At 42.0% G+C, this 25,514-nt stretch overlaps 1 protein-coding gene across 1 annotated transcript in view; it reads left to right on the top strand.

The window, feature by feature from the left end:
* The window catches only part of aacs (acetoacetyl-CoA synthetase), a 150,994-nt gene extending 125,774 nt beyond the window's left edge, over positions 1-25,220 (top strand). Inside the window, exons 13-18 of the mRNA XM_068055069.1 lie at positions 9,984-10,097; positions 12,999-13,124; positions 15,296-15,365; positions 17,537-17,595; positions 21,204-21,406; positions 23,146-25,220. Coding sequence (XP_067911170.1) covers positions 9,984-10,097; positions 12,999-13,124; positions 15,296-15,365; positions 17,537-17,595; positions 21,204-21,406; positions 23,146-23,283 — 710 coding nt within the window. The 3' untranslated portion in view covers positions 23,284-25,220. The remainder of the gene's footprint in view (positions 1-9,983; positions 10,098-12,998; positions 13,125-15,295; positions 15,366-17,536; positions 17,596-21,203; positions 21,407-23,145) is intronic.
* Positions 25,221-25,514: the final 294 nt, after the last annotated feature.

Raw genomic sequence — 25,514 nt, 5'->3', positions numbered from 1 at the left:
TGAACTGCTTTGCCTGTGCTGGGATGAGGGAGCAGTACCTCAGGACATGCACGATGCCAATATAATCACCCTCTATAAGAACAAGGGTGACCGGGGTGACTGCAACAACTACTGTGGAATCTCCCTGCTCAGCATAGTGGGGAAAGTCTTCGCTCGTGTCGTTTTAAACAGACTCCAGAAGCTGGCTGAGCATGTCTACCCTGAGGCACAGTGTGGTTTTCGAGCAGAGATCCATCATTGACATGCTGTTCTCCCTTTGCCGGCTACAGGAGAAATGCCGCGAACAACAGATGCCCCTCTACGTTGCTTTCATTTATCTCACCAAAGCCTTTGACCTCGTCAGCAGACGTGGTCTCTTCAGATTACTCGCGAAGATCGGATGTCTACCAAAGCTACTAAGCATCATCACCTCATTCCATGACAATATGAAAGGTACAATTCAGGATAGCGGTGCCTCATCAGACATCTTTCCTATCCTGAGTGGCGTGAAACATGGCTGTGTCCTCACACCTACACTGTTTGGGATCTTCTTCTCACTGCTGCTCTCACATGCGTTCAAGTCTTCAGAAGAAGGAATTTTCCTCCACACAAGATCAGATGGCAGGTCATTAGAAAAGGACTATGAGAACATTACAGCGCAGTACAGGCCCTTCGGCCCTCGATGTTGCGCCGACCTGTGAAACCATCTGACCTACACTATTCCATTTTCATCCATATGTCTATCCAATGACCACTTAAATGCCCTTAAAGTTGGCGAGTCTACTACTGTTGCAGGCAGGGCGTTCCACGCCCCTACTACTCTCTGAGTAAAGAAACTACCTCTGACATCTGTCCTATATCTATCACCCCTCAACTTAAAGCTATGTCCCCTCGTGTTTGCCATCACCATCCGAGGAAAAAGACTCTCACTATCCACCCTATCTAACCCTCTGATTATCTTATATGTCTCTATTAAGTCACCTCTCCTCCTCCTTCTCTCCAACGAAAACAACCTCAAGTCCCTCAGCCTTTCCTCGTAAGACCTTCCCTCCATACCAGGCAACATCCTAGTAAATCTCCTCTGCACCCTTTCCAAAGCTTCCACATCCTTCCTATCATGCGGTGACCAGAACTGCACGCAATACTCCAGGTGCGGTCTCACCAGAGTTTTGTACAGCTGCAGCATGACCTCGTGGCTCCGAAACTCGATCCCCCTACTAATAAAAGCTAACACACCATATGCCTTCTTAACAGCCCTATTAACCTGGGTAGCAACTTTCAGGGATTTATGTACCTGGACACCAAGATCTCTCTGTTCATCTACACTACCAAGAATCTTCCCATTAACCCAGTACTCTGCATTCCTGTTACTCCTTCCAAAGTGAATCACCTCGCACTTTTCCGCATTAAACTGCATTTGCCATCTCTCAGCCCAGCTCTGCAGACTATCTATGTCCCTCTGTACCCTACAACATCCTTCGGCACTATCCACAACTCCACCGACCTTCGTGTCATCCGCAAATTTACTAACCCACCCTTCTACACCCTCTTCCAGGTCATTTATAAAAATGACAAACAGCAGTGGCCCCAAAACAGATCCTTGCGGTACACCACTAGTAACTAAACTCCAGGATGAACATTTGCCATCAACCACCACCCTCTGTCTTCTTTCAGCTAGCCAATTTCTGATCCAAAACTCTAAATCACCTTCAACCCCATACTTCCGTATTTTCTGCAATAGCCTACCGTGGGGAACCTTATCAAACGCCTTACTGAAATCCATATACACCACATCCACTGCTTTACCCACATCCACCTGTTTGGTCACCTTCTCGAAAAACTCAATAAGGTTTGTGAGGCACGACCTACCCTTCACAAAACCGTGCTGACTATCGCTAATGAACTTATTCTTTTCAAGATGATTATAAATCCTGTCTCATAACCTTTTCCAACATTTTACCCACAACCGAAGTAAGGCTCACAGGTCGATAATTACCAGGGCTGTCTCTACTCCCCTTCTTGAACAAGGGGACAACATTTGCTATCCTCCAGTCTTCCGGCACTATTCCTGTCGACAATGACGACATAAAGATCAAGGACAAAGGCTCTGCAATCTCCTCCTTGGCTTCCCAGAGAATCCTAGGATAAATCCCATCTGGCCCAGGGGACTTATCTATTTTCACACTTTCCAAAATTGCTAACACCTCCTCCTTGTGAACCTCAATCCCATCTAGCCTAGTAGTCTGAATCTCAGTATTCTCCTCGACAACATTTTCTTTCTCTCCTGTAAATATTGACGAAAAATATTCATTTAACGCTTCCCCTATCTCCTCTGATTCCACACACAACTTCCCACTACTATCCTTGATTGGCCCTAATCTAACTCTAGTCATTCTTTTATTCCTGATATACCTATCGAAAGCCTTAGGGTTTTCCTTGATCCTATCCGCCAATGACTTCTCGTGTCCTTTCCTTGCTCTTCTTAGCTCTCCCTTTAGATCCTTCCTGGCTAGCTTGTAACTCTCAAGCGCCCTAACTGAGCCTTCACGTCTCATCCTAACATAAGCCGCCTTCTTCCTCTTGACAAGCGCTTCAACTTCTTTAGTAAACCACGGCTCCCTCGCTCGACAACTTCCTCCCTGCCTGACAGGTACATACTTATCAAGGACACGCAGTAGCTGCTCCTTGAATAAGCTCCACATTTCGATTGTGCCCATCCCCTGCAGTTTCCTTCGCCATCCTACGCATCCTAAATCTTGCCTAATCGCATCATAATTTCCTTTCACCCAGCTATAATTCTTGCCCTGCGGTATATACCTGTCCCTGCCCATCGCTAAGGTAAACCTAACCGAATTGTGATCACTATCACCAAAGTGCTCACCTACATCTAAATCTAACACCAGGCCGGGTTCATTACCCAGTACCAAATCCAATGTGGCATCGCCCCTGGATGGCCTGTCTACATACTGTGTCAGAAAACCCTCCTGCACACACTGGACAAAAACTGACCCATCTAAAGTACTCGAACTATAGTATTTCCAGTCAATATTTGGAAAGTTAAAGTCCCCCATAACAACTACCCTGTTACTCTCGCTCCTGTCGAGAATCATCTTCGCTATCCTTTCCTCTACATCTCTGGAACTATTCGGAGGTCTATAGAAGACTCCCAACAGGGTGACCTCTCCTCTCCTGTTTCTAACCTCGGCCCATACTACCTCAGTAGACGAGTCCTCAAACGTCCTTTCTGCCGCTGTAATACTCTCCTTGATTAACAATGCCACACCCCCCCCTCTTTTACCATCTTCTCTGTTCTTACTGAAACATCTAAATCCCGGAACCTGAAACATCCATTCCTGCCCCTGCTCTACCCATGTCTCCGAAATGGCCACAACATCGAGATCCCAGGTACCAAGGTTGTTCAACCTTGCCCATCTAAGAGCGAAGACCAAAGTATGGAAAGTCCTCATTAGGGAACTCCTCTTTGTTGATGATGCTGCATTAACATCCTACACAGAAGAGTGTCTGCAGAGACTCATCGACAGGATTGCGGCTGCCTGCATCGAATTTGGCCTAACCATCAGCCTCAAGAAAATGAACATCATGGGACAGGACGTCAGAAAAGCTCCACCCATCAATTTTGGCGACCACGCTGTGGAAGTGGTTCAAGAGTTCACCTGCCTAGGCTCAACTATCACTAGCAACTTGTCTCTCGATGCAGAAATCAATAAGCCCATGGGAAAGGCATCCGCTGCTATGTCCAGACTGGCCAAGAGAGTGTGGGTAAATGGCGCACTGACATGGAACACAAAGGTCCGAGTGTTTCAAGCCTGTGTCCTCAGTACCTTGCTCTACGGCAGCGAGGCCTGGACAACGTATGTGAGCCAAGAGTGACGTCTCAACCCATTCCATCTTCGCTGCCTCTGGAGAATACTTGGCATCAGGTGGCAGGACCGTATCTTCAACACAGAAGTCCTCGAGGCAGCCAGCATCCCCAGCATATACATCCTACTGAGCCAGCGGCGCTTGAGATGGCTTGTCCATGTGAGCCGCATGGAAGGTGGCAGGAACCCCAAAGACACGCTGTACAGCGAGCTCGTCACTGGTATCAGACCCACCGGCCGTCCATGTCTCCACTTTAAAGACGTCTGCAAACGCGACATGAAGCCCTGTGACATTGACCACAAGTTGTGGGGGTCAGTTGCCAGCATTCGCCAGAGCTGGCGGGCAGCCATAAAGGCAGGGCTAAAGAAGTGGCGAGTCGAAGAGTCTTAGCAGTTGGCAGGAAAAAAGACAGAAGTGCAGGGAGAGCCAACTGTGTAACAGCCCCGACAACCAATTTCATCTGCAGCGCCTGTGGAAGAGTCTGTCACTCTCGAATTGGCCTTTTTAGCCACCCCAGGCGCTGCTCCACAATCCACTGACCACCTCTAGACGCTTATCCATTGTCTTTCGAGACAAGGAGGCCAAAGAAGAAGAAGAGTGAAACCAAGCAGGAAACAATACTTTCCGATATTCCCAGGCAGCAGTGAAAGAGGCACGGATTCAAGGTTGTGACAGACAAGTTTAAAGCCGATTTCAGCAAATAAATCAAAGGCTGAAATGGATTGCCAGGAAGGAACACTGATGTCAAGACATTATGCTCATTTAAGAAACAGATTGAAGCTGTTTCAAGTGTCATTCTGTCGGGCCAATGCCATCTACTTCTGGATAAATCGTAATTGCCTCCAGCTGAGTATTGCGTCGTCACTGTCTTCATCCTTCCTCCCGCCCTGGTAAAACTCTGTAGCCTCACCACCAACTCCATCCTCCTCCCTGGCTACTGTCTCAGGCCAAACCACGCTATTTGCAAACTCGGCATCTTGTTTGATGGTGATCTGACCCCGTATCCACTGTTAGGATCCCATTCGGGGCTGTTAACTTTTAAAAAGAGAAAGTCGAATTCCCAATTATTACTGAAAGAATGACGCCACAAGATTTCACATTTTAAATTAAAAAACTTTACAAGAATTAAACACAGCAAAACACTACTGAATTAACAGTACGACTTGAGACATTTATGTTTTAAACTTAAATATCTGACAAAATACTCACATTTAACTTTTTACTTTCACCCCAAAAATTTCCCTATACATTGTAGGATCTTGGGTGCTTTGTTCACTTCTCCTGAGACCAATCGAAAGTGTACCACAGCTCTTGGATTTCCCTAATTTCTCAATTTTCTTCCAAGGTTCGAGATTTCCTGGGGATTCTCCCTTCGGCTAGTCAAGTCCTCCAGTTCAGCTTCAACACCTCACGAATCTGGTTCTCCCAGTTTGAGCATGGGCCTGCCTCAAAACAGAAACACCCCTGTTCCTGATGGCCTCTGCTCCTGAGTCCAACTGACTTCCAAAAAGCCAGCTGCTTATCTGAAGTCAACTGCTTGTCCAAAAGCCAACTAACTGACTGTCTCAGCAAGCACCCAAGAAAAACACCTGACCCCCAAAAGGCATCTCCGTAGCAACATCTATCTCCATAGCAATGTGGTACATGTGGGCCCAGATAGCAATGTAACGAATTGGGGGGAATTTTATTCTGTCCCCCATGGCGAGTTTGGAGGCGGGGAGAGCATTTAATTGGGCAGGATGGAACCCCGCCATCTTCTCACCTCCACCCCAATTAAGTTGATGACGGGAAGACCCATGAGGCCCTCAAGTGGGAAATGAAGGGCCTCATCCTGCCTCTTGATGATGGCAGCTGCAGACACACGGGGCAATTTTATGCTGGCGGCAGGGGTCTCTACGTCGGGGGAAACCAAAGCCGAGATCCCTGTGCCGCCTCTTTTCCAGAAGGCCCACCGGATCTAGTACCAATCAGGCACTTAAGTGGACAGCAGCAGGCCTTCCATAGGATTTAGGACCCTGTTGCCGGAAGCCCTGCCCTTGGGGAGCTGTCGGCCGATCGGAGGCCAACAGGTGCAGTGCCACTAGGGAGGTGGTGGCTGCTGCTGGAGATGACCATCCTGGAGACTGAGGAGCGTCGCTGGAGCCAGGCCTCAGGTAGGTCAGGGCAGGAGGGGTCGTGGGTGAGGGAGAGAGGGGTGTCAGCAGCAAGGGTAGGGGTTGGCCCTCAGTGGGACCCCCCCCCCCCCCCCCTTCCTGATGCCAGGTGCCTCGTTCAGGTACTAAATTTTGGCGGAGGCAGGATGGTAGCTGGAACCCCTCCCCCCACCCCTCCCTTCTACCCCCCGCCACCACCCCACCCAATTTTATGCTCTGTCTGCCTCCAAACTCGCCACGGGGGATGGCATACTATTTCACCTACAGTCTCCGTCAACAAGTTAGGAGGGGTTCCCATTGTGTAGGGACTTTATATTTCCCAATATGACCAAACTAAATAAACGTGGGCCACTCTTTGATTTGTAACCACCCTAGGCTCGTTTGCCAGCTTCTCAAACCTGGTGTTTTCTTTTGTCTTGCATTAAAAAAAAATTCAATTCCCAAATTAAAAGTTACCTCTAGAAAATTAATACAAACCATTAACCGGATAATCGTAACACCGCTCAATCGTGAAGTCCGCCTCCTTCTACCTATACTCTAATGTTTTATCTGCCTAATTTAACTTTACATTTACAGTTCCTGAACCAAAGCTATGGTGTGTAAATTGTTGACCATTTTTCTGCTATTACAGTTCACTGATTACACTTTACACAGTGGCGTTGCAGAGAAAATTAGCTTCGCCATCCATAGCATAGGGTAAATAATGTTTTATTGTGGAACCTGAGAATATTCATTTAATAATTGGAGTAAGACGATTACATCTGCTGCATTGCTAGACTTGAGTACTGTTTTGTCAATGAAAAGGAGTAAAATGTGGGTCATAGGTTAATTCTCTCTGTGGCTAGCAATCCAATCGGCCAAGTTATATAGGGTGGGCTTTGTGAATTTTAACAAGGCTGCAAAATGGACTGTTTTACTGCGTGGAGAAAATTACCACTCCTACAAAATGCTGTCTCCTGCATGACGCAGTTGAGCCCTGAGCTGAAAACTTGCAGAAGAGTCCAAGTCTAGTTAATTTCTTATAGTCACAAATAGGGTTGTGGTAAGGAGTGGAAAAACATAGGGGTGAGGGATTTAAACGGAACAAAATAAAATCTTTTATCCGTTACAAGAGCTTATTTAACAGCTCAGACAAGCCAGGCTCCTCAAAGATACAAGATGAATCAACTGGTACATGGCTAAATCTCCTAAAAACTCATTTCATTTTCTGCTGTTAGTTTTAATCACCTTCTGTCATGGCTGATCTCCACCTCCTGGTGATAGGTTGGTCCCTATAAATTCAGGCTGGTAAATTACACTACTAAATCAATGCTTTTTTTCAAACTAAAATGATTTATGATATTACCTGACAATGTTCTATAATTAAATGAATGCAAAGCAGCTAACAGTACTGGAGCATTGCTTTATGTGATTTTCTGAGGCAAATTAAATTAATCATATAGGCTATTTGTAATGCGTTGCTTGAGTTGCTGTACCGAAGCATGGCCTTTCCAGGATATGCGAGGTAGTGAATTCCTTTGTGGGGTAATTAATGCATTTTCAATATGCTGATAAATGGTTGTTTTTTGGCATGCTTACATTTGTTTTTATAATTTGTGCTAATCATATTTGCAATCATTTTGTTACCTCAGAGCAATTCTAGTTTCCCCAGGGATGACGGTATACAAATTTACTGCAGGACTCTTTTCCCCCCCCCCCCCCCCTTATTAGGAGATGGGTGTTCAAGCATTGCAATGGATACTGTAGATGTAGGGGGAAATTAATTTACCTTTTTCATTGTGGCAAGCAGAACAAAATTCATTTGATGGCATATTGAATGCTGAAGCCACATTGGCTACAATTTGATCATTTTCATATCCCTGGAAATTGCTGCCTAGTATTATGCTGATTTTTGCCATCATTTGGCGACTGCTGCACAATCTTTCAGAAACCTACTTGGGAATCAACAAGATTAATTAAGTAAATTCAACAGAGATGTAATAATAGCTGTGTTGCTGATAGCGGCAGTTCTAAGCATTGTGGTGCTGCATCAACCTCAGGCATCATTGTACAATCCAAATGAGACCTCCATAGCACAAAGCTGATGGAAAACTCCTCAGTCCCATTTCCATCACAAAATAAATTGTATCTTATTAAAGTTTAATGCATTCTCTGTCAATCCAAATATTTGAATAGTTGTGTCACACTGGAAACTAATAGCATGGCCAAATCAGACCATAGCTGGTTATTTATTTGCTTAACTTTATCTTTTGGTGTGTAGCAGAGCATTTGATTTGTTCTTGCAGTGATGGATAGTTCAACAGTTTTCTTGATTACAGCATCCTTCGAACTTCTTCCATTCCACAGTAAGGTTTAAAAGTATGAAGGACAGAATGCACATAAAACCTAAATTGTAGTATGCTAAAAATATTGTCCTTGTTTGGCTGAACAGAGTAGGAATTAATAGATTTTGACTGATAATAAATAACAGCTTGAAGGCTTACTCCCTAAAGGTATAAAAATGCAGGAAACCCAACTGGCTGATCACTGCACATAGAGAGAATTCATTTACATGGTCACTGTAGACTATTACCTACAATATGTTTGGAGAAGTTAATTTCCAACAGCCGTTTCTCCTCTCTTATTTTCGGTTTGGAGACATTATTATGCCCATTATAGATGTTTCTGTTGAGGGTAACGACTATACTGTTTCACTGTTTTCAGTAAATGATATTGCTGCAAAATTTATAATGTCTCACATGTAGCCTTGAGAGGGAATTTTTTTTCACCCTCCCATGGAGCCCATCAACTTGCCTCATAAAATATGTGGAAGGGGGAAAGATGGTGACTACGGTATAGTTGCTGCAGGTGAGTTCCACTGTGTGGTGCCATTGTGCACATGGTACCAGATGTGCTCATTTAGTTTGTCTACGAGCATTGAAAATGCTCACCATTGTGGTTGATTTAATGAAAAGGGCAAATGACAGTTGCACTAATTATCATGGTAAACTTTCACTTCCTTGCTGTATACTATACAGATGAAATCCAATAAGTAATATCTTTACTTAAATGCGTCTCAGAAATTTTGAAGAAAGGAACATTCACACCTGTCCACCCAGAGACCAAGCCTGCCCACTGAGTTGCTTTGTATGTTTTTAGTTAATGTTTTATCTCTTACATTTCTCCCTTTGCTTCTGCTTTCTGAACTATGTTTGGGATATGATTCCATGGGTATGAGGTGGCCTCAGAGACCATGCTTAAAAGAGTAATCTTAATGTATCTCAATAATAAGAATTGATCAGGAAACCGTTCACACTCATCCTCTATGAACATACACTTCTAATCAGAGTCACTGGACAGCAATCCCTGATTTTTTTTTTTCCCTCCTTATTCCTTCCATTGGAGATGCTGAAGCCCAATCTTGATCAATAAGGCAAGTCAAAAGCCAGGATGGAGCTTAAGGAGACCTATAGATTATTGGTGGAAGACATATTTGGAATTGGCCTGAAGAAAAGCTATTCCTAAACACGAGAGAATTTCATTACATTGGAGATTCAAATTTCATCTCCATTGTATTTGCCACTTGAAAACATAGATGCAATTTGCATGCAGTAATTTTAGGTAGCGCACTGCATTGGAATCCTTGCTAATATTTGTACCAAGTATTTGTGTGCATACAGCCAAATGTGAAGTAGTATTGCTCAATACATTTTCTGTTTAAATAGGCAGCATGTGAGAGTTCAAACAAAAAAGGAACATTGACTGTTTGCGACCATTTCCTATAAGAAGTATGAGCAATTCAGAGTATTTTCAGTATTTTCTTTTTGTACGCAAGCAGAATGGACTGAAGGTTAGCCTTTAGAAGCAGGACTTCTTCCCTATGCTCATTTACTAACTGAAGAAAAATGGTTTGAGTTATTACAACTGTTGTGACCCTGGGAGGGCCAAAGCTGAAAATGGTAAATTCATTATCTGTTCCATTTCCTACAGGTGGTACAGACATCATTTCGTGTTTCATGGGCCAGAACTTTACCGTCCCAGTCTACAGAGGAGAGATACAAGCAAGGAACCTAGGGATGGCTGTGGAAATTTGGGACGAAGAAAGTCAGTGCAATTACATAGCTCTTACTTTATTATCTATTCCAACTTCTGTTCCCATCATCTGTTCCTTTCATGTTAATACCCTGTAAACTCACAATTATCAATTAAGATGGTGAAACAGTCGAAACAATGGGTTGAATTTTACCAGCCCCTTGACTCCGTGGGTCACAGTGCGGGGACCGGTAAAACTTTGTGGGGACCCGTGACGTCAAGACGGGCCTGCTGCATATTACCGGCAGCGGGGGACCTCGGTGCAGACCCCCACCGCCTGGCGGCGGCGGGTCCTTCATCTGCATATTCAAATGAATCTAAATTAGATGCTAATAAACTTACCTGCAGGCAGCGGACATCCCACACCGATTTTAGCGACTCCGAACGCAGCTCATGCTGTGGGGAGGGGGGGGGGGGGCGGGGTGGAGGAATAACATTTTCAGGTTGGGAAGGGTGGAGGAGCAGGGAAAACATTTTTCATTGGCTGGGAAGGAGTTGAAAGGCAAAGAGTGCAAAGTTTGGGGTTTAAAGTTGGGGACTGTCAAGAATGGTTTTTGGGGGGTGGGGGAGAGGGAAATAATTTTATTGTGATCATTGGCGGGGGGTGGGTGTAAGTGGCACTTTGATATAAAATTTACTGTTTTTATTAAAAGTTAAAGCCCTGGTCCCTTTAAAAATTAAAATCTTGGCTAAGGACTTAAAGCCCTTTAAAAATGGAGCCGGCGCAGTGGCGTCGGTCGCTATTGCTGGAGACATGGCGGCTGCCCCCTCCACCTCCACTATTTAAATGAGCCCCCACGTGTAATGACGGTGCGCGGTGTGCGAACACATTTCAGGCCAATATGTCAAGTGGCATAATCAATTTAGTCAGAGACAACTGAACTGGAATGCATGCCTCCTGAATTTGACATTGATGGTTGTTGGGATTATAGAAAGACTTGCACAAGGGCACAAATGGGAAAGTCTCCGATTTCTCGAGGCAGAATGCGTGCTTCAGTAACATTGGCTGAACAAAGACATATAAACAGCCTTACAGTTCCAGACAACAATGTGAAGAGTTTTAAATGGAGTTCCACAGCCAGAGGTGCTGTGTGAAATTTGCTGTTGTGTCTTGCTGACTTTCTGAACTAATAGCACAATGTTGATGTTGAGGTCAGCTGCAGTGGCTTTTATGTTCCTAGAATAAATGTGGGGTTTTTCTTAGATGGCTGATGGAGCTACACTCATCTCCATATATGGCAATCTCACAATTTGGGCATTTCCAGATTCCCCCAAGGATCTATCATCAACCCACTTCTCTCTATCTACGTGCTGCCTTGGCGACATCATCCACAGAAGATGGATTAGCTTCTACATCAGTGCTGATATCTGTATCTCCCCATTCTTTCCATGATAACCTCCATGCTGTCAAACGACCTCTCTGACATGGTCATGAATGAACCAGCTGAATAGTAGGAAAACCTAAGCCATAATTTTTGGTCATCACCAAAAGCTCTGCACCCGTGCTACCTGTAGCATCTGCCTTCCCACTTTAAACCCAGAACTCAGTTGCAAATATTCTATCCATCACTAAGACTTAACTTTCACCTCTGCAACACCTTACCTTACCCCAGTGCTGCCACAATCTTTATCCACGCAGTCATCACCTCTAGATCCAAGATCTCCAACACCCCTTGCTGGACGTCCAACCTCCAAATAGTCCAAAATTCTGCCAGCCACATCCTTTTCCACATTAAGCCCTACTTGCCCATCACTTAACTCCTCGTTGATCTATATTGGTGCACCATCACATTTAAATTCCTTGGCATGGTCTACAAATTACTCCACAGCCTTGCCACTGTGTACCTTTGCAACTATCTCCAGTCCTGAATCTTGCCCCTCTGTTTCTCTGTCTCAGGTCTCCAGTGTACCTTCCCTCTGCCCAACTTTTGAATGTGGAGCAATCAGCCACTTAAGCCCTACTCTCTGGAGCTCCTTCTCCAGACTGATTTGCATCTCAACCTTCCTGTTTACCCTTATAATCCTTCCCAAAACATAATTCTAAAGACAATTTTTTGGTTGCCTCACATAGCCTTCCCATAAAGGTTCATGCTTGCTCATTTGCTCATCTCTTTACACTTGGTTTTTCAGCAGAGCAACCAGACCATTACTTGTCCCAAAAGCTCAACAGTTACTCTTCCCACTTCACAAAGGCACTTCACTCTTTTTTTTAAAGCAACACACATTCCTCCACGCCCCCACCCAGATTCTCCTCCCCAGTCTTGAATTCACAGACACTACCACCCTGACACTATTCTTCCCTCCAGTTCAATGCTGACACTTTTCCTTTATTCCTCTGCTCTTTTTTAATGCTGGAATTCTCCTCATCTCCCACTTCTTCCACTCACCAGCTCCTCCTTCCTAAGCACCGTGCACCTGACTCCTATAGCTTGTTTCTTTTGTTTTTAGCTCTTGAATGCCACTGTACGTGGGAATACCTGATTGTGGGAGAATCCATCTTCCTCCTCCCCTCCACTCCCCACCCCTGCATTATTGATGATTATGGTAATAGTTATTAATCGCCTCATGTTGCAGAAACTGTGACTTATTATTTTGCTGATAGTTGTATGATAAAAATAGCTAATTAAATGCTTTTCCCTGTTGACAATCTCTGGATTGATATTTCCATCTCTTCACAGATGAACTGTTTTAGTGCTGCTTCACCTACAGAAAAAGAATCAAATTATAGGGCACTGTAACTTTAAGTAATAGGATGTACTTTATTGACATGATGTCAAAAAATAATTTGCTTTTGTAGCTGAGGGTAATGAACACTTACATATGTTCTTGTGCAATCCCCAAGAAAGCTTCTGCAAAACAGAATAATAAACTTCACAGGGGGAAATATATATAAGAGTTTTCTTTTGTTCATAGGGCAAGTTCTGTGGGGAGAAAGTGGAGAGCTGGTGTGCACTAAACCCATTCCCTGTCAGCCTACACATTTCTGGAATGATGAAAGTGGCAGCAAATACCACAAGGCATACTTCGCTAAATTCCCAGGTATGAGCAGAATACTTTCAGTTCACCTTTCTCTACATTACAACAGTGGGTACACTTCTAAAGTACGTAATCGGCTGTGAAGCTATTTGGAGTGTCCCGAGGTCATGAAAGGCACATTGTAAATGCAAGTTTGTTCTTATTTTTGGAGGGTTCACATAGCTGCAGGGTTTAGAACATTTCAGTCCATTCCTTGATGCCTTAACATCAGGTGAATGTTGAACTTGGATTATGGATTAGAGGGTTTATAATGCTGACATTGGTAGCCAAATTTTACAGTCGTGGTGAGTAACTCAAGTTAACTTGGGGTAAGCTGTATATCCATCTGACCTAATCCAACTCTAATGTAAATAAAAGAACTAAAATAGAGCAAAAGTCAAAAGGCTTTTCTTTACCCCACGTTCTGTTGTATAAATTGAACTTTTGAATTTAGGGACACTTAATGCTCTTTGTGAATGTGCCCTTCTGTCATGGAGGACGGTAAGCAATGACTCTTGCCCTATGTTTTTCACATCGCTTCAGCAACTTGTGAATTTATGTTGAGTACCTAGGAGTACCTTAAGAATTACAGTGGCTGCCAGTGATCTCTAATGAACAAACCTTCACCAAATCTTCTAATGTCTGCTAGTTCCAAATGGTCAGAGAATATCCAGACCCAAATTATAGTTGAGGTCTAAAAGATATCTACAGCTTTCTTAATTGTGACAGAACATCCGAAAACTCAAGTCTGTCAAAGCTTGGCCATCCAGTTTTTTCTGTATGCCTTACACGCCATAAGCAAATCATTTAAAATTTGGGTTAATTTAATGTTGAGTCCTGTTTTTACTATTGGTGCCAGCCACTTAGCCTTTAATGGATTCACTACCATTTCAGGTACAATTTTTCTGTGATTGTTGAATGAATTTCCATGTGAAACAAAACTTCTGGTGATCTAATTCCCTTCTCATTTTGTTGGGATCATCCATTGCAAGTTTAGATTTCTTTTTGTATAGCTTATCCTGGGGTCTTCTCTGATGTCCAATCTGTCACTTTTGTGTGCCTATTAACCAAAACTGTTGTGCCACATTCTTAGGTAATCCTTGGTCGATCCAATAACCACAATGATTGATTACTGCTCTGCAGTCTCTCTGAGGAGATGCTAAGTCAACTTTGCTGCAAATGGCCATGATAACACTTTATTTGCTAAATGAGTTCAGTCTTTTTTGGTCCATTTCTACAAGACTGAAACAGTCACTTATTACCATGTCTATAATAGTGTAATCAATTAGAAGGGTCATTAGAATTACAGGCGCTTAGGATTTATGGAGCATGTCTATTGACACTTTGCTAAATATGAATTCAGTGACCACTGTTGATTATAAAGCATATAAAATGCCAGTTGACTAATTATAAATTTAATACCCTCCCCTTCTGAATTGTTTTATATTAATTTATAATGATTGGAAAGCATACTTTGCGCTATTTTTCTTGGTGCATATGGGACCAATATTACAGTACACTGAGCAGTGATGATTTTCAAAGTGTTGGTTGTTCTTATAATAAACCTCTCAATTTTTATTAACATTTAAATTAAGACATGTACAGCTGTCCCCAGTGAACAAATCACTTATTGGCTGTGGGAGTGTTATTTGATGTATACAAACATGCTGGCATCTTTTTTAGTTGAAACATCATCCATTTGAAATATCACACTGAGACCATGGGTGAAGCTTGTGAATGGCTTATTGTGGCATTTTTCTCATTTACAACACAGACTGTCTCCCTAAATGAGGTTTAACAGCCTTGACAGCCAGTGATCTATACAGGTTGTCAGAAAATACCATTGATGCTTTCATTTAAATCTAAACTCTTAAGTTGCACAGGCAGACTTAACTGGTGGCATAATGCAACACCATTTAGAGATGCATGTTCAAAATTATGCAGAGGCGTGATTATATATTTTATTAAACAAGAATATAGCCAGATGTGGACTATTGATTCCTTTTCTTTAACTGGTTTGGACTGAAAAAGGTGAAAGCATGCAACTTCAGACATTACATTCTTTTGAAACCAAGAAAAGATCTAGGAGGATAGCACACTTCAATAACCTGTTGCCACAACTGTATGATCATTATTCAAAAAATAGTTTAACTGCTACAGTTTTCATAATAACTTTCATTAATGTCCATACTTAGGAGTTTGGGCCCATGGTGACTACGCTAAGATAAACCCAAAGACTGGAGGAATTGTAATGCTCGGCCGAAGGTAGGTTTGTGAAATTAAAATCAGTTGTTTGGATTTTCTTAATCTCTGACCTTACTATAACTCAAGTGCCCACATTTAGAGAAATTGTATCAAGATGCGCCTGCATTAGAGAATGCTTTCATCAAATAATTATATGGAGCAAAGTTGCTTGTGAATTTGGACAAAAGGGGTTCTGCTTTTATGTTCCTTTATCAACAATTGAAGTTTTATTAGGATAGTCCTTTCCTGATGTTCACTGTAACTTGAATTTTTTTGGCTGTAATTTTCTTTTTGAAAAGAAGTACACTATGTGCAAAATAATTCCTTTTGTTCACCTTTCTGGAGTGTATGATTTTTATTTTGTGACTTCGTAAACAGTTAGAGACAGTTGATTTATAAAATGTTGACTGCTATAGTCAGGTTTATGGATAGTATTCTCTACCTTAAGTATATGAAGGATACTACAATAGACATGAAGTTTGGGGGACATGGGCGTGAGTAAATCAGGTTAACATTTTAACGTACTATTTATTCTTTAGCTACAGATTTGTGAAATAATATATATATTTGCAAATCCAAAGTCAGTCTGTTTCAACCCATTCAGTATAGGCTGTCAGAAGATCCTTAGTTTAATGGCACGTGAGGGTAAAAACTGCTGTATCCTGACCTGGGTGATTGTTGGTGTTGTTTGATTACATCCAGTTGGTATAAATGTGATTAGTTCTCTCTGCAGCATTTGGTTGGACAGCAGATTTTCCTGTTCAACTTTCCCTCTCTCCCTCTTTAGTATTAGCCTCTGTCTTCTGTATTCTTACCTGAACTTGGCAAACAAATTGATTAAAACAAAAAACATGTTATTGACTTGATTTGGGAGCAGATTTGAACATTTTATCAATTTGTACAGTCTAATACTGTCTAGAATTGTAACAGCTTCACCTCTGTTTATATACAGCTACGTATTAAGTTGTCAGGAAATAATCCTTGCTTTGGCACATATAGTATGTAGCATTACAAGGAGAAATTTCACTACCCATCTATAATGTGTAGCATCTGATTTATACAACTTTTTCATGCATGTTTGTTTATGATTATACCTGAATCAGATCTACATCATAAACTAGCAGTTAATTCCCTAGCTATTTTCTTAGTGTAACGCATTATTATTTATACTATTAGCCAATTCTATGATTACATATTCTTAAGCCAAAGATGTGGGCCATTGTTTTTAGAACTGGAGCAAATTAACTTGATTATCTGAACTCTGATTCCTTGTATACAATATGGGCTGTTTGTGGGAGGAGTCTTTAATCACGGCAAACCTTAACTTTTGTTCAAAAACAAGAAATGCTGGAATCACTCAGCAGGTCTGGCAGCATCTGTGGAAAGAGAAGCAGAGTTAACGTTTCGGGTCGGTGACCCTTCTTCGGAACAAAGTTCCGAAGAAGGGTCACCGACCCGAAACGTTAACTCTGCTTCTCTTTCCACAGATGCTGCCAGACCTGCTGAGTGATTCCAGCATTTCTTGTTTTTGTTTCAGATTTCCAGCATCCGCAGTATTTTGCTTTTACTTAACTTTTGTTCTACCGCTTAGTTTCTTGAAATGTGAACATCATTCAAAATACATGTTGGGTATCAACAGCTGCAGGGTAAGGATAACACAAACGCTTCATATGTCATTAGAGTTACATGTCTGACAGTTTTAACACACAACAGTCTATGGCATCAGACAAATCTTGGCTTGATATAATGTCAAAAATTGGATCTGACTTGGGCAAGTTTAGCAACATCTTGCTGCTACATGAGTTGGCTGGGAAATGCAATACTTTGTAATATACTTTAAGGATGTGTATTCGGTTTAGTTGATAATGAACTAATCTATTGGACTCTGAGTATCAGTGGGTATAAAATTGCCATGGATTAACTTCTGGTAGATGTAATAGATTGACTGAATCCCTGATCCACTTTAAAATAAACCATTTCTTTTTTACCTGATTCCATCACATCTGTAATACACTTGCCTTTGATGGATCCTTGACCCTGAAACAGTTATGCTGACATACCCGAGAAAGCTGTGATGATGTGTCATTTTGTAATTTGTGGCCCATCCCACAAAGCTTACTGGTGTAGCTTTTACTTTGCGTTTTATTTTGCTTTCAAGGTGAACTGTTCTAATCTATTTCTCCCTTCTGCAGTGATGGCACTTTGAATCCAAATGGAGTGAGATTTGGAAGCTCTGAAATCTACCACATCGGTAATGTTTAAAGTGTGGTGATCTAATGTAATGTTTTTGTGTAATTACAGTTGTTTTTTTTTTACTTCTCCCTTCCAATGACAGCATTTGAAGAAATGCTACTAGTACAGAAGTTAATGCTCACGTTAGTCTCTGATTATTCAGTTCCAAATTGCTGCTTTTTCACACATGGCTAGCAATGATGAAGTTGAAAAGCAAAGTCTTTATCTTTAGTGTTAAAATTTTACTTAAATTGAAAATGCTATTACATTTGTCATCTGCCATGCACCAAGATAGGCAGTCCTGCAGGAAAAATGGTTCGAAATCCTTAGTAAGGTGATGGGGTAGATTTTCAACTTACTGCCAGGTGTAAAACTGGCACTGCAGATCGGTCAATTATTATAGGAACTGGCCAATTTTAATTTCTATTTAATTCAAGGTTTAACGTCAGTAGTAGGAAAGATAGCAGAAGCTTTCTTTCATTATTTAACAACAACTAATAATGGAGAAAATAATGTTTTAAAAAAAATAGCATGACTTTCTGTAAGGAATGTCATGTTGTTACGACTGAGGAGGGAGGAGTGCACTGTTAATTCAGTCCCACTTCTCCACAGGTCACAACGTAAATTTAAACTTTCCCACTTACTGAAACAGTCAATAATATACCCTGTTTTTCCCCAGAATGAAGCACACCAACCAGGTTTCTTTAATAAACAACAAAATTATCAGTTTACTATAAACCAAGCTTTAACCAATACTGAGGTCAAACATACAAATTGAAATATTAAAGCTCCTTATTTATCCTAGTCCACACCCACAAATACATACACAACTGGTTAACCGGGGGCAAAAAATAAAAAGGATTTTTGTTTACAGCTGTTGCAAAGAAATAGAAGAAATAAAAAAAAACACATAGGGTGAAAAGAAGGTATGGAAAGATGTCCTTTGTTTCGCTAGGGGGGGGGGTCCCAACGGAGTTGATGGCTGTCAATGGGATCTTCCTCGAACAGTTCTTTCCAGGTGATGTTGACGATCAGTTTGGGTAGGCTTTCCAAAAGATGCAGCTACCAAAGGTTTCAGTCAGGTCTTACTGCAGAAGTGCAGCAACAAAGGTCAGTTCCACACATTTGGCATGCAAGTTCTTTAATCGTGCAGGCTTTTTTCAAATACAGGAGGAAGTAGGAATCAGAAACACTGGAGATACAGGATTGGTTTTCGAGAGAGAGATAAGCAGGGTCATCTTCTGTTTCAGGCCAAACACCAACTGCATTTTTTTAACAATTCAAATTGAAATGAAAGCTTTTGCAGAAGTCCAGTCTCATGACAACCATAAATCTTGGCTTGTCACTTTTCTGCAAACATCTCTCCAAGCCAAAACAACCCCTGCTGTTTTTTTTAAATTTGAAAACAGATGTCTTCCAGTAACTGTTTAGAGTTCCACTCTCAGTCCCAACCTTCCAGTAACTGTTTACAGTTGCAGCATTTATGGAATCCCTTTTCAGTTTTAAAATATTCTCAAATTTTAACAAAAAAAAGGAAACCCTCGTAACAGTGTTTAAACAGCATTATTGAATTCTTTGAAGAAGTAGCAGAAGGAGTAGACAAGAGCATTGCAGTGGATGGTGTACATGGATGATCAGAAGGTCATTGATAAGATGCTATATAAGGGATTCATGACAACGGTCAAGGTGCGTGGAGTCAGGATTCAGCAAGCAGAATGCATTGAGAGTACAGAAAACAAAGGGTAGGAGTTGAGGGAAGTTTCTCAAACTGACAAAGTGGGAAACGGTGCCCTGCGGGGATCTGTGGTTTGGGACTATTGCTGTTCGTAAATGATTTCGATTCAAGAATCTGCAATTTGCAGATGATACCAAATTGGGGCTGTGATGAGTAATATGGAGACCTACACCAAAATACAGGAAGAGAAACAGGCTTGCAGATTGGACAGATAAATGGTGAATGAGATTTAATAGAGTAAAAGGTGAGGTGGTCCATTTTTGGTGGGAGTAGTTAGGCCACTCATTTCTTAGAAGAAGCAAAACGAAATGGAGTACAGGGACAAAAAGATGAGTACCAATGCATAAATGGCTAAAAGTAGCAATAGAAGTTGATGATGAGGCCACTTGCATGAAGAAAAAGATAATCAAAGTATTTGGGGGCAGGGCAGGAAGAGGTAGTTAAAGTGGGAGAAGGCTAACGTGGAGTATAAACACTGACATGGACCAGTTGGCTGAATGGTCTGTTTCTTGCACTGTAGATTCTGTATATTGCTGTTTTTCTGGGGCTTCCGACAATCTTCCACTGAAGTTACGGAGCAAGTTTGGGAGAACATTTTAGAAATTCTATCTTGAGGTTGGGGTTAAGGCATGTTGTTGGAAAACTCTGCTTTTTATTTGACCCATGTGATACCTGGAATGGAAATGCTTAATACTGCCACAAAAGGCCAAAAATGGGTAGTTTTCCAAATCCCTGAACTCGTGATTTCTTGGTAAGTGGAAAAATCACTAAATTGTGCAGTATATTCATGATGAAAATGTGTTTTTATTCATTTACAAACTAAGCACAGTATTATCAATCTCATTACAATTTATCATATCTCTCACACGAAGCTATGGTTGAAATGATTTTTCAACTCTTTCTGTTCTACCAACTTTAAAAAAATGTTTGCAAAGTCAGTGCCTTTCTTGGGGGTTGGTGGGGAATTTTACTCCCCCCAAAGAGCAGGATGAGGGGTCGGGGGTGTAAAATGGAGCGGGACGCTTGGGGGGCCCTTTCCGACTTGCTCCTGCCTCCGCTGCTGCAGCTATTTTACGTAGGGTGGCGGCGGCGAGAAATGGCCCACCCACCCCAGGCCAATCAAGGCCCTTAAATGGCCAGTTAATGGCCACTTAAGGGCATTCGCCCACCACCATGGGGATTTTGCCCTGGCTGGCTGGCGGTCCAGGCCCGAGAAAAGCCGCCTATTAAAAGTAGGTGGCTTTCTGATGGCCTGAGGGGGGGCTTTACTGATCAGGCACCCTGTGCCCGATGGATGGCTGCCCCTGATGCCCCAACCACCCCCAATGCCCAACACCCCCCCACCCACCCCGTCCCCCCAATCAACCACCTGAACAATTATCCCTGGCGACGCCCCAAAACCTACCCGTTCTCTGGGGTCCCCCGACCTCTTCCGTCTTCAGCTGTGTTGCAGTCCCAGCAGTGGCCACTGCTCCCGATGGCGCTGCTGGGACAGAGAGCTGTCGGCCCGCTGATTGGCCGGCAGCTCCATTAAGCGGGACGTCCTGCTTCAATGAGGTGGAAGTCCCGCCTCAGACCAATTAAGGGCCTGGGAACCGCAAAATGCGGTCTGGATTCCCAGGCTAGGCGGAGGCGGGATCGCCACCGACTTTTCGGTCGGTGGACAGCTCCCAGCCGCCGAGGGTAAAATTCCAGCCTAAGTATTCACAGTATGATTTTGCACAGTACATTTCTCAGCACTAATGTGTGAATTGAAATCTGGAGAAATAGCTACATTTTATGGCTTTTAGAAATACTAATCAGATCTGTTGTGTAGTAGCTGAGAAGTCCATCAGTTGAGAAACTGCAGTGCTTTTTTTCCTCTGTCTGAAACATGCTGTTTTGTCCTATAGTTGAAGCCTTTGAGGAGGTTATGGACAGTCTCTGTGTCCCACAGTACAACAAGGACGGCGAGGAACGAGTCATTCTTTTCTTGAAAATGGCCTCCAATCAGGTTTTTACAGCAGACCTGGTGAAGAGGATAAGATATGCCATTCGAGTGGCTTTGTCAGCTAGACATGTGCCTGCCTTTATCCTGGAGACTAAAGATATTCCAGTAAGTCCATGCACCGTTTGCATGGTTTTTCATATTCTGTTTCAAATAAACTGTTTTTTGTTATTTGCTAAGTCACACATTTGTGGTTATAGATGTGAGTTGTCACATTGCTTTTTGGAATGGTTGGTAGATATTTTTTTCCTTCATATTCTGGTTTATTTATTGAAGAATTCATTCCAGTGAAGGTCTGTGTACATGTTTTTTGTATTGAATTTTGATTGTCAAATTTTGTTAAATTAGCAGTTGTTTATTAAAAATTAGATTGTTTAAATTGCACAACTGCTATATGCAGTATTCACAAAACATACTATAAACATTAAAACAGAAGGCTGCGGATGTTGGAAACCTGAAATAAAAACAAAAAATGCTGGAAAACAATCAGCAGATGACGCAGCATCCGTGGAGAGAGAAACCGAGTTGCACCTTTCATCAGAACTCTGAGTCAATGGGCTTATAGTAGACAAAAGTTAAATATTAATTTTACATTCCTCAACTTACACGAGGAATGAAGAGTTGATCTTGAATGTGCCTGTATGCTCCTTGAATAAGAGTGGAAATCGTAATTTAATGATGATCATGGTGAGCTATTGTCTTTCTAGATTGAGACTATTTTCTTGGATCCTTGTCACTGGTTTACAGATTATTGTATCAATATGTTTATGGTTTGAAAACAATGTTCCCTAGTGCAGTAAAGCTGCAGAGATAAATCAGCAGAATTGGGCTTTAGTACCGAAGAAGGGTCACTGACGCAAAACGTCAACTCTGCTTCTCTTTTCACAGATGCTGCCAGACCTGCTGAGTGGTTCCAACATTTCTTGTTTTTATTTCACATTTACAGCATCCGCAGTATTTTGCTTTTATTTCAGAAGATTTAGCTTAGTTAGGTGTGCTCATCTTCTGGGTAACTTGGAGCAATAAGTTCAATAAACCTAATCTGCATTTAGCTTTATTGTAATTTATTTATAATTGGCCAAGCAATTAGAAAATGTCTATCTCCAGTCAATTTATATGGCATTATTTCAGTTCATTGACTTTATGAGGCTCTTGGTTCATAATTGAAATCTCATATGTTGTGTACTCTATTTTGTTATACAGACATTTGATATGTAAAACTGCGCATTTAACAGTTTGAAATGATCTGTGCGATGTAAAAACAAATGTATGACTATTATTCAAATAAAACTCAAGCTTTTGACTGGCACAGGAATACTAAATCAGATGGTAGAATGCAGCCTGATTTATTCTGTCAAGTGTGCCTTTAAAAGGCAACAAATATCACAAAAGTAAACCTGTTATGAAACAGATGAGTACTTGTTCCTAACCCATAGAACTGTAGTGGCATTTTTGTGTCAAATGAGTGCGGGGCAAATTTTTAAATTTCATTTTACAATTTTAACAGCAGCAAGAGCAAGCATTAATTTTTAACTCCAATTTAGTCTCCAGTGAGCACCTGCACACGTGTGTGTCTGTGCACGTGTGTCTGAGCACGTGTGCGTGTGTGTGATGCAGATCTCCACTTTGCCTAGGCAGAGTCATGGGGAACTGACTGTGGAACACTGTGTTGCCAGCTCTGTATTACATTTAAGTATCATCACAAACCAGTACCTGCAGTGCAAGAGGGCACTCATTTGATACAGAATCCTATTTTGCACAGATAATGAATGACCTGATACTAGGTGGGCCAACATAACCTATATAAGAAATAGACAAATTGTTCACATACCCCTTTTGTTTTCCAGTACACTATTAGTGGAAAGAAGGTAGAAGTGGCAGTGAAGCAGGTTATCGCTGGCAAGGACGTGAAGCAGCGGAGCGCCTTCTCAAATCCAGGGTCTCTTGACCTTTACAAGAACATTCCTGAGCTCCAGAAATTCTGAATGTTTTATGCATATATGAGCAAAATAAATTCTATTTAACAGAGTAACTATGTCACTGGGAAGATATTTTGGTGCAGTTTTGCATTTTATTATGGTTTTCTATGGTCCCTCTACATAGTATATACTTTTAAACCTAGACTGGCAAGAGTGCAGAAAGAAAAGGGGCAACTTTATTTTAACCGGACATTTGTGACACAGAAGGGATCTGGTGCAACACTGATTTTACTCTGCATTGAAGTCATTGGAATGTAATATTGGGTGAGATGTAAAGCCAGCGTTCCACCCGATCCCGTGGGTTTTTTGGGTATCGAGTTAGGTTAAACTGTCACCCTATTAATGCTTTGGGTACAAACTTCTTCAAATGTGAGTAATCCCTTTATAAATAGGTACTGCAATAATAGCTTACAAAATCAAGATATTGTAGCTTATCTTTGAACTTTTAAAATAATTTGAATTTAATGGATGAATTTGTTTTTTATTGAACATTGACTGAAATTTTATATAGGTAGCAGGGGTCCCGGGGCCAAAAGCACGGGCTTATTTGGCTTCGGTGGGCAGTGGAACCTGGGGCTGCATTTTGTCAGCGGCAGCCGATTAAGTGGCTGCCACCCCTGTTAAGGATGGCAGCCTGCCCCACAAGAGCAGCCAGGCCAATCAGAGGGACAGCAACCTCAGCAATGCCACTGCCAGCTGGGCTTCACCTGTAGTATGAGGGTCCATCGATGACCATGCACCCTCACTTAGATAAGTGGGGTCTGGGGGCATGGGGACCAGTCAGGCGGACCCCAACGAGGGTTGGGAGGGTCTCGGAGGGCAGGCAGAGCCATTGCCGCAGGGGTTGCCATTGCCACCGGGAGCCCTCTACAGCTCAAAGACTGCCCAAAAAAGAAGCCCTCACTCCCCAACCTCCCCAGAGACTGTCAGGAGGCCACCGGGTTTCACTGGATCATCTCTCTATGCACAGGAGTGCTCCCCCACAGCTGGTAAAATGCCAGCAGAGGTGGGAAGAAGCCCATAATTGGCTCAGTTGGGGTCCGGGTGAGTGGGCTGCCTGCCACCTTTCCTGCTGCTGGCAAAATGGCGTGCCGGTGGGAAGGCAATGGGCACACCACCCAACATCTTCCTGCACCATTTTGTCAGCCTTCCTGCCTCCCAACCCATCCCCAAACGGTTGCTAAAATGCAGCCATTACGTCTGGAGCCCTTGGCATTACATTTTTCGACTAGATGTTTTTCTTATCTGTACCAGTGCTATTTGACATTTTCATGGAAATAATTTGATACTGTAATACATAGTAGACTTGCACTAAACATTTATATATTGCATACAGTTTGTTTTATTGGTTAAGACCTACCAGGTAACATAATGCAAGACTGTTTCTAGTTTGGAAGGGCGTTTATCTTGGAAAAGTGTGACCTTTTAAGCCTGAGATGGTCATTCATCTTGGCGAATGGTTGGTGTAGACCAAAATTGCCATTATGCCAATGTTGAATGGATAAAACAATGGCAACAATGTAAAAATAATTTATAGCACACTGTCATTTCTTTGTTGTTGCCTTTATCCTATTTCTCAGTTGGAAGCACAGAATATGTTTGAAAATGTCTGCTTGTCTGTGTCTCAGTCGAACATTTTCTAACGCACAACAAAATGGCTCTGCTTGTTTTACATGCAGGGTTACTCGGTTCTTTAGTGATCTTGTTAAAGATGAGCTTGCCTTTTGTATTGCCGTAGGTGGCAAACCGTGTTGTCATTGTACATTCTTTGTGGTAGTGCATGATCTTCTAATATTCACAAGACTATCCATTTCCATGGCTGAATCTCCAGTGATCAATGTATAAGATAAGGCATTGTATGTAAGCTGCATATGTTTTCAGTATGAATCCCTGTAAATTGTATGTTTCTTTGAAAATAAAATTTCATATTGCCAACCCAGGAATTTTCCCGAACAATCCAAACTTATTTCAGTAGTAGCTTGTTGAACACAAGAAGTGATTACTACAGGTACAGTCATATAACTGGTAAATGCCACAAGTTACTTTTGCCAATTTATCAGTAGCATGGAAAATAACCTACCATAGAACTATACGGATTCTTCTATTGTTAATGCCACTATTAATCAATGTGGGTTAATGTGAAGAATGCCCTAAACATTCCCGAGAAAGTAAGCAATCCTTTCACAATACAGAATTATCTACCATCTTGTAAAACCCTTTAACTTGGTTCTAATAAA

The sequence above is a fragment of the Heterodontus francisci genome, chromosome 23 (assembly GCF_036365525.1).
Source record: "Heterodontus francisci isolate sHetFra1 chromosome 23, sHetFra1.hap1, whole genome shotgun sequence".
Classification (NCBI taxonomy): domain Eukaryota; kingdom Metazoa; phylum Chordata; class Chondrichthyes; order Heterodontiformes; family Heterodontidae; genus Heterodontus; species Heterodontus francisci.
The sequence above is the reverse complement of the archived record's forward strand: the minus strand, read 5'-3'. Positions and strand labels throughout refer to the sequence as shown.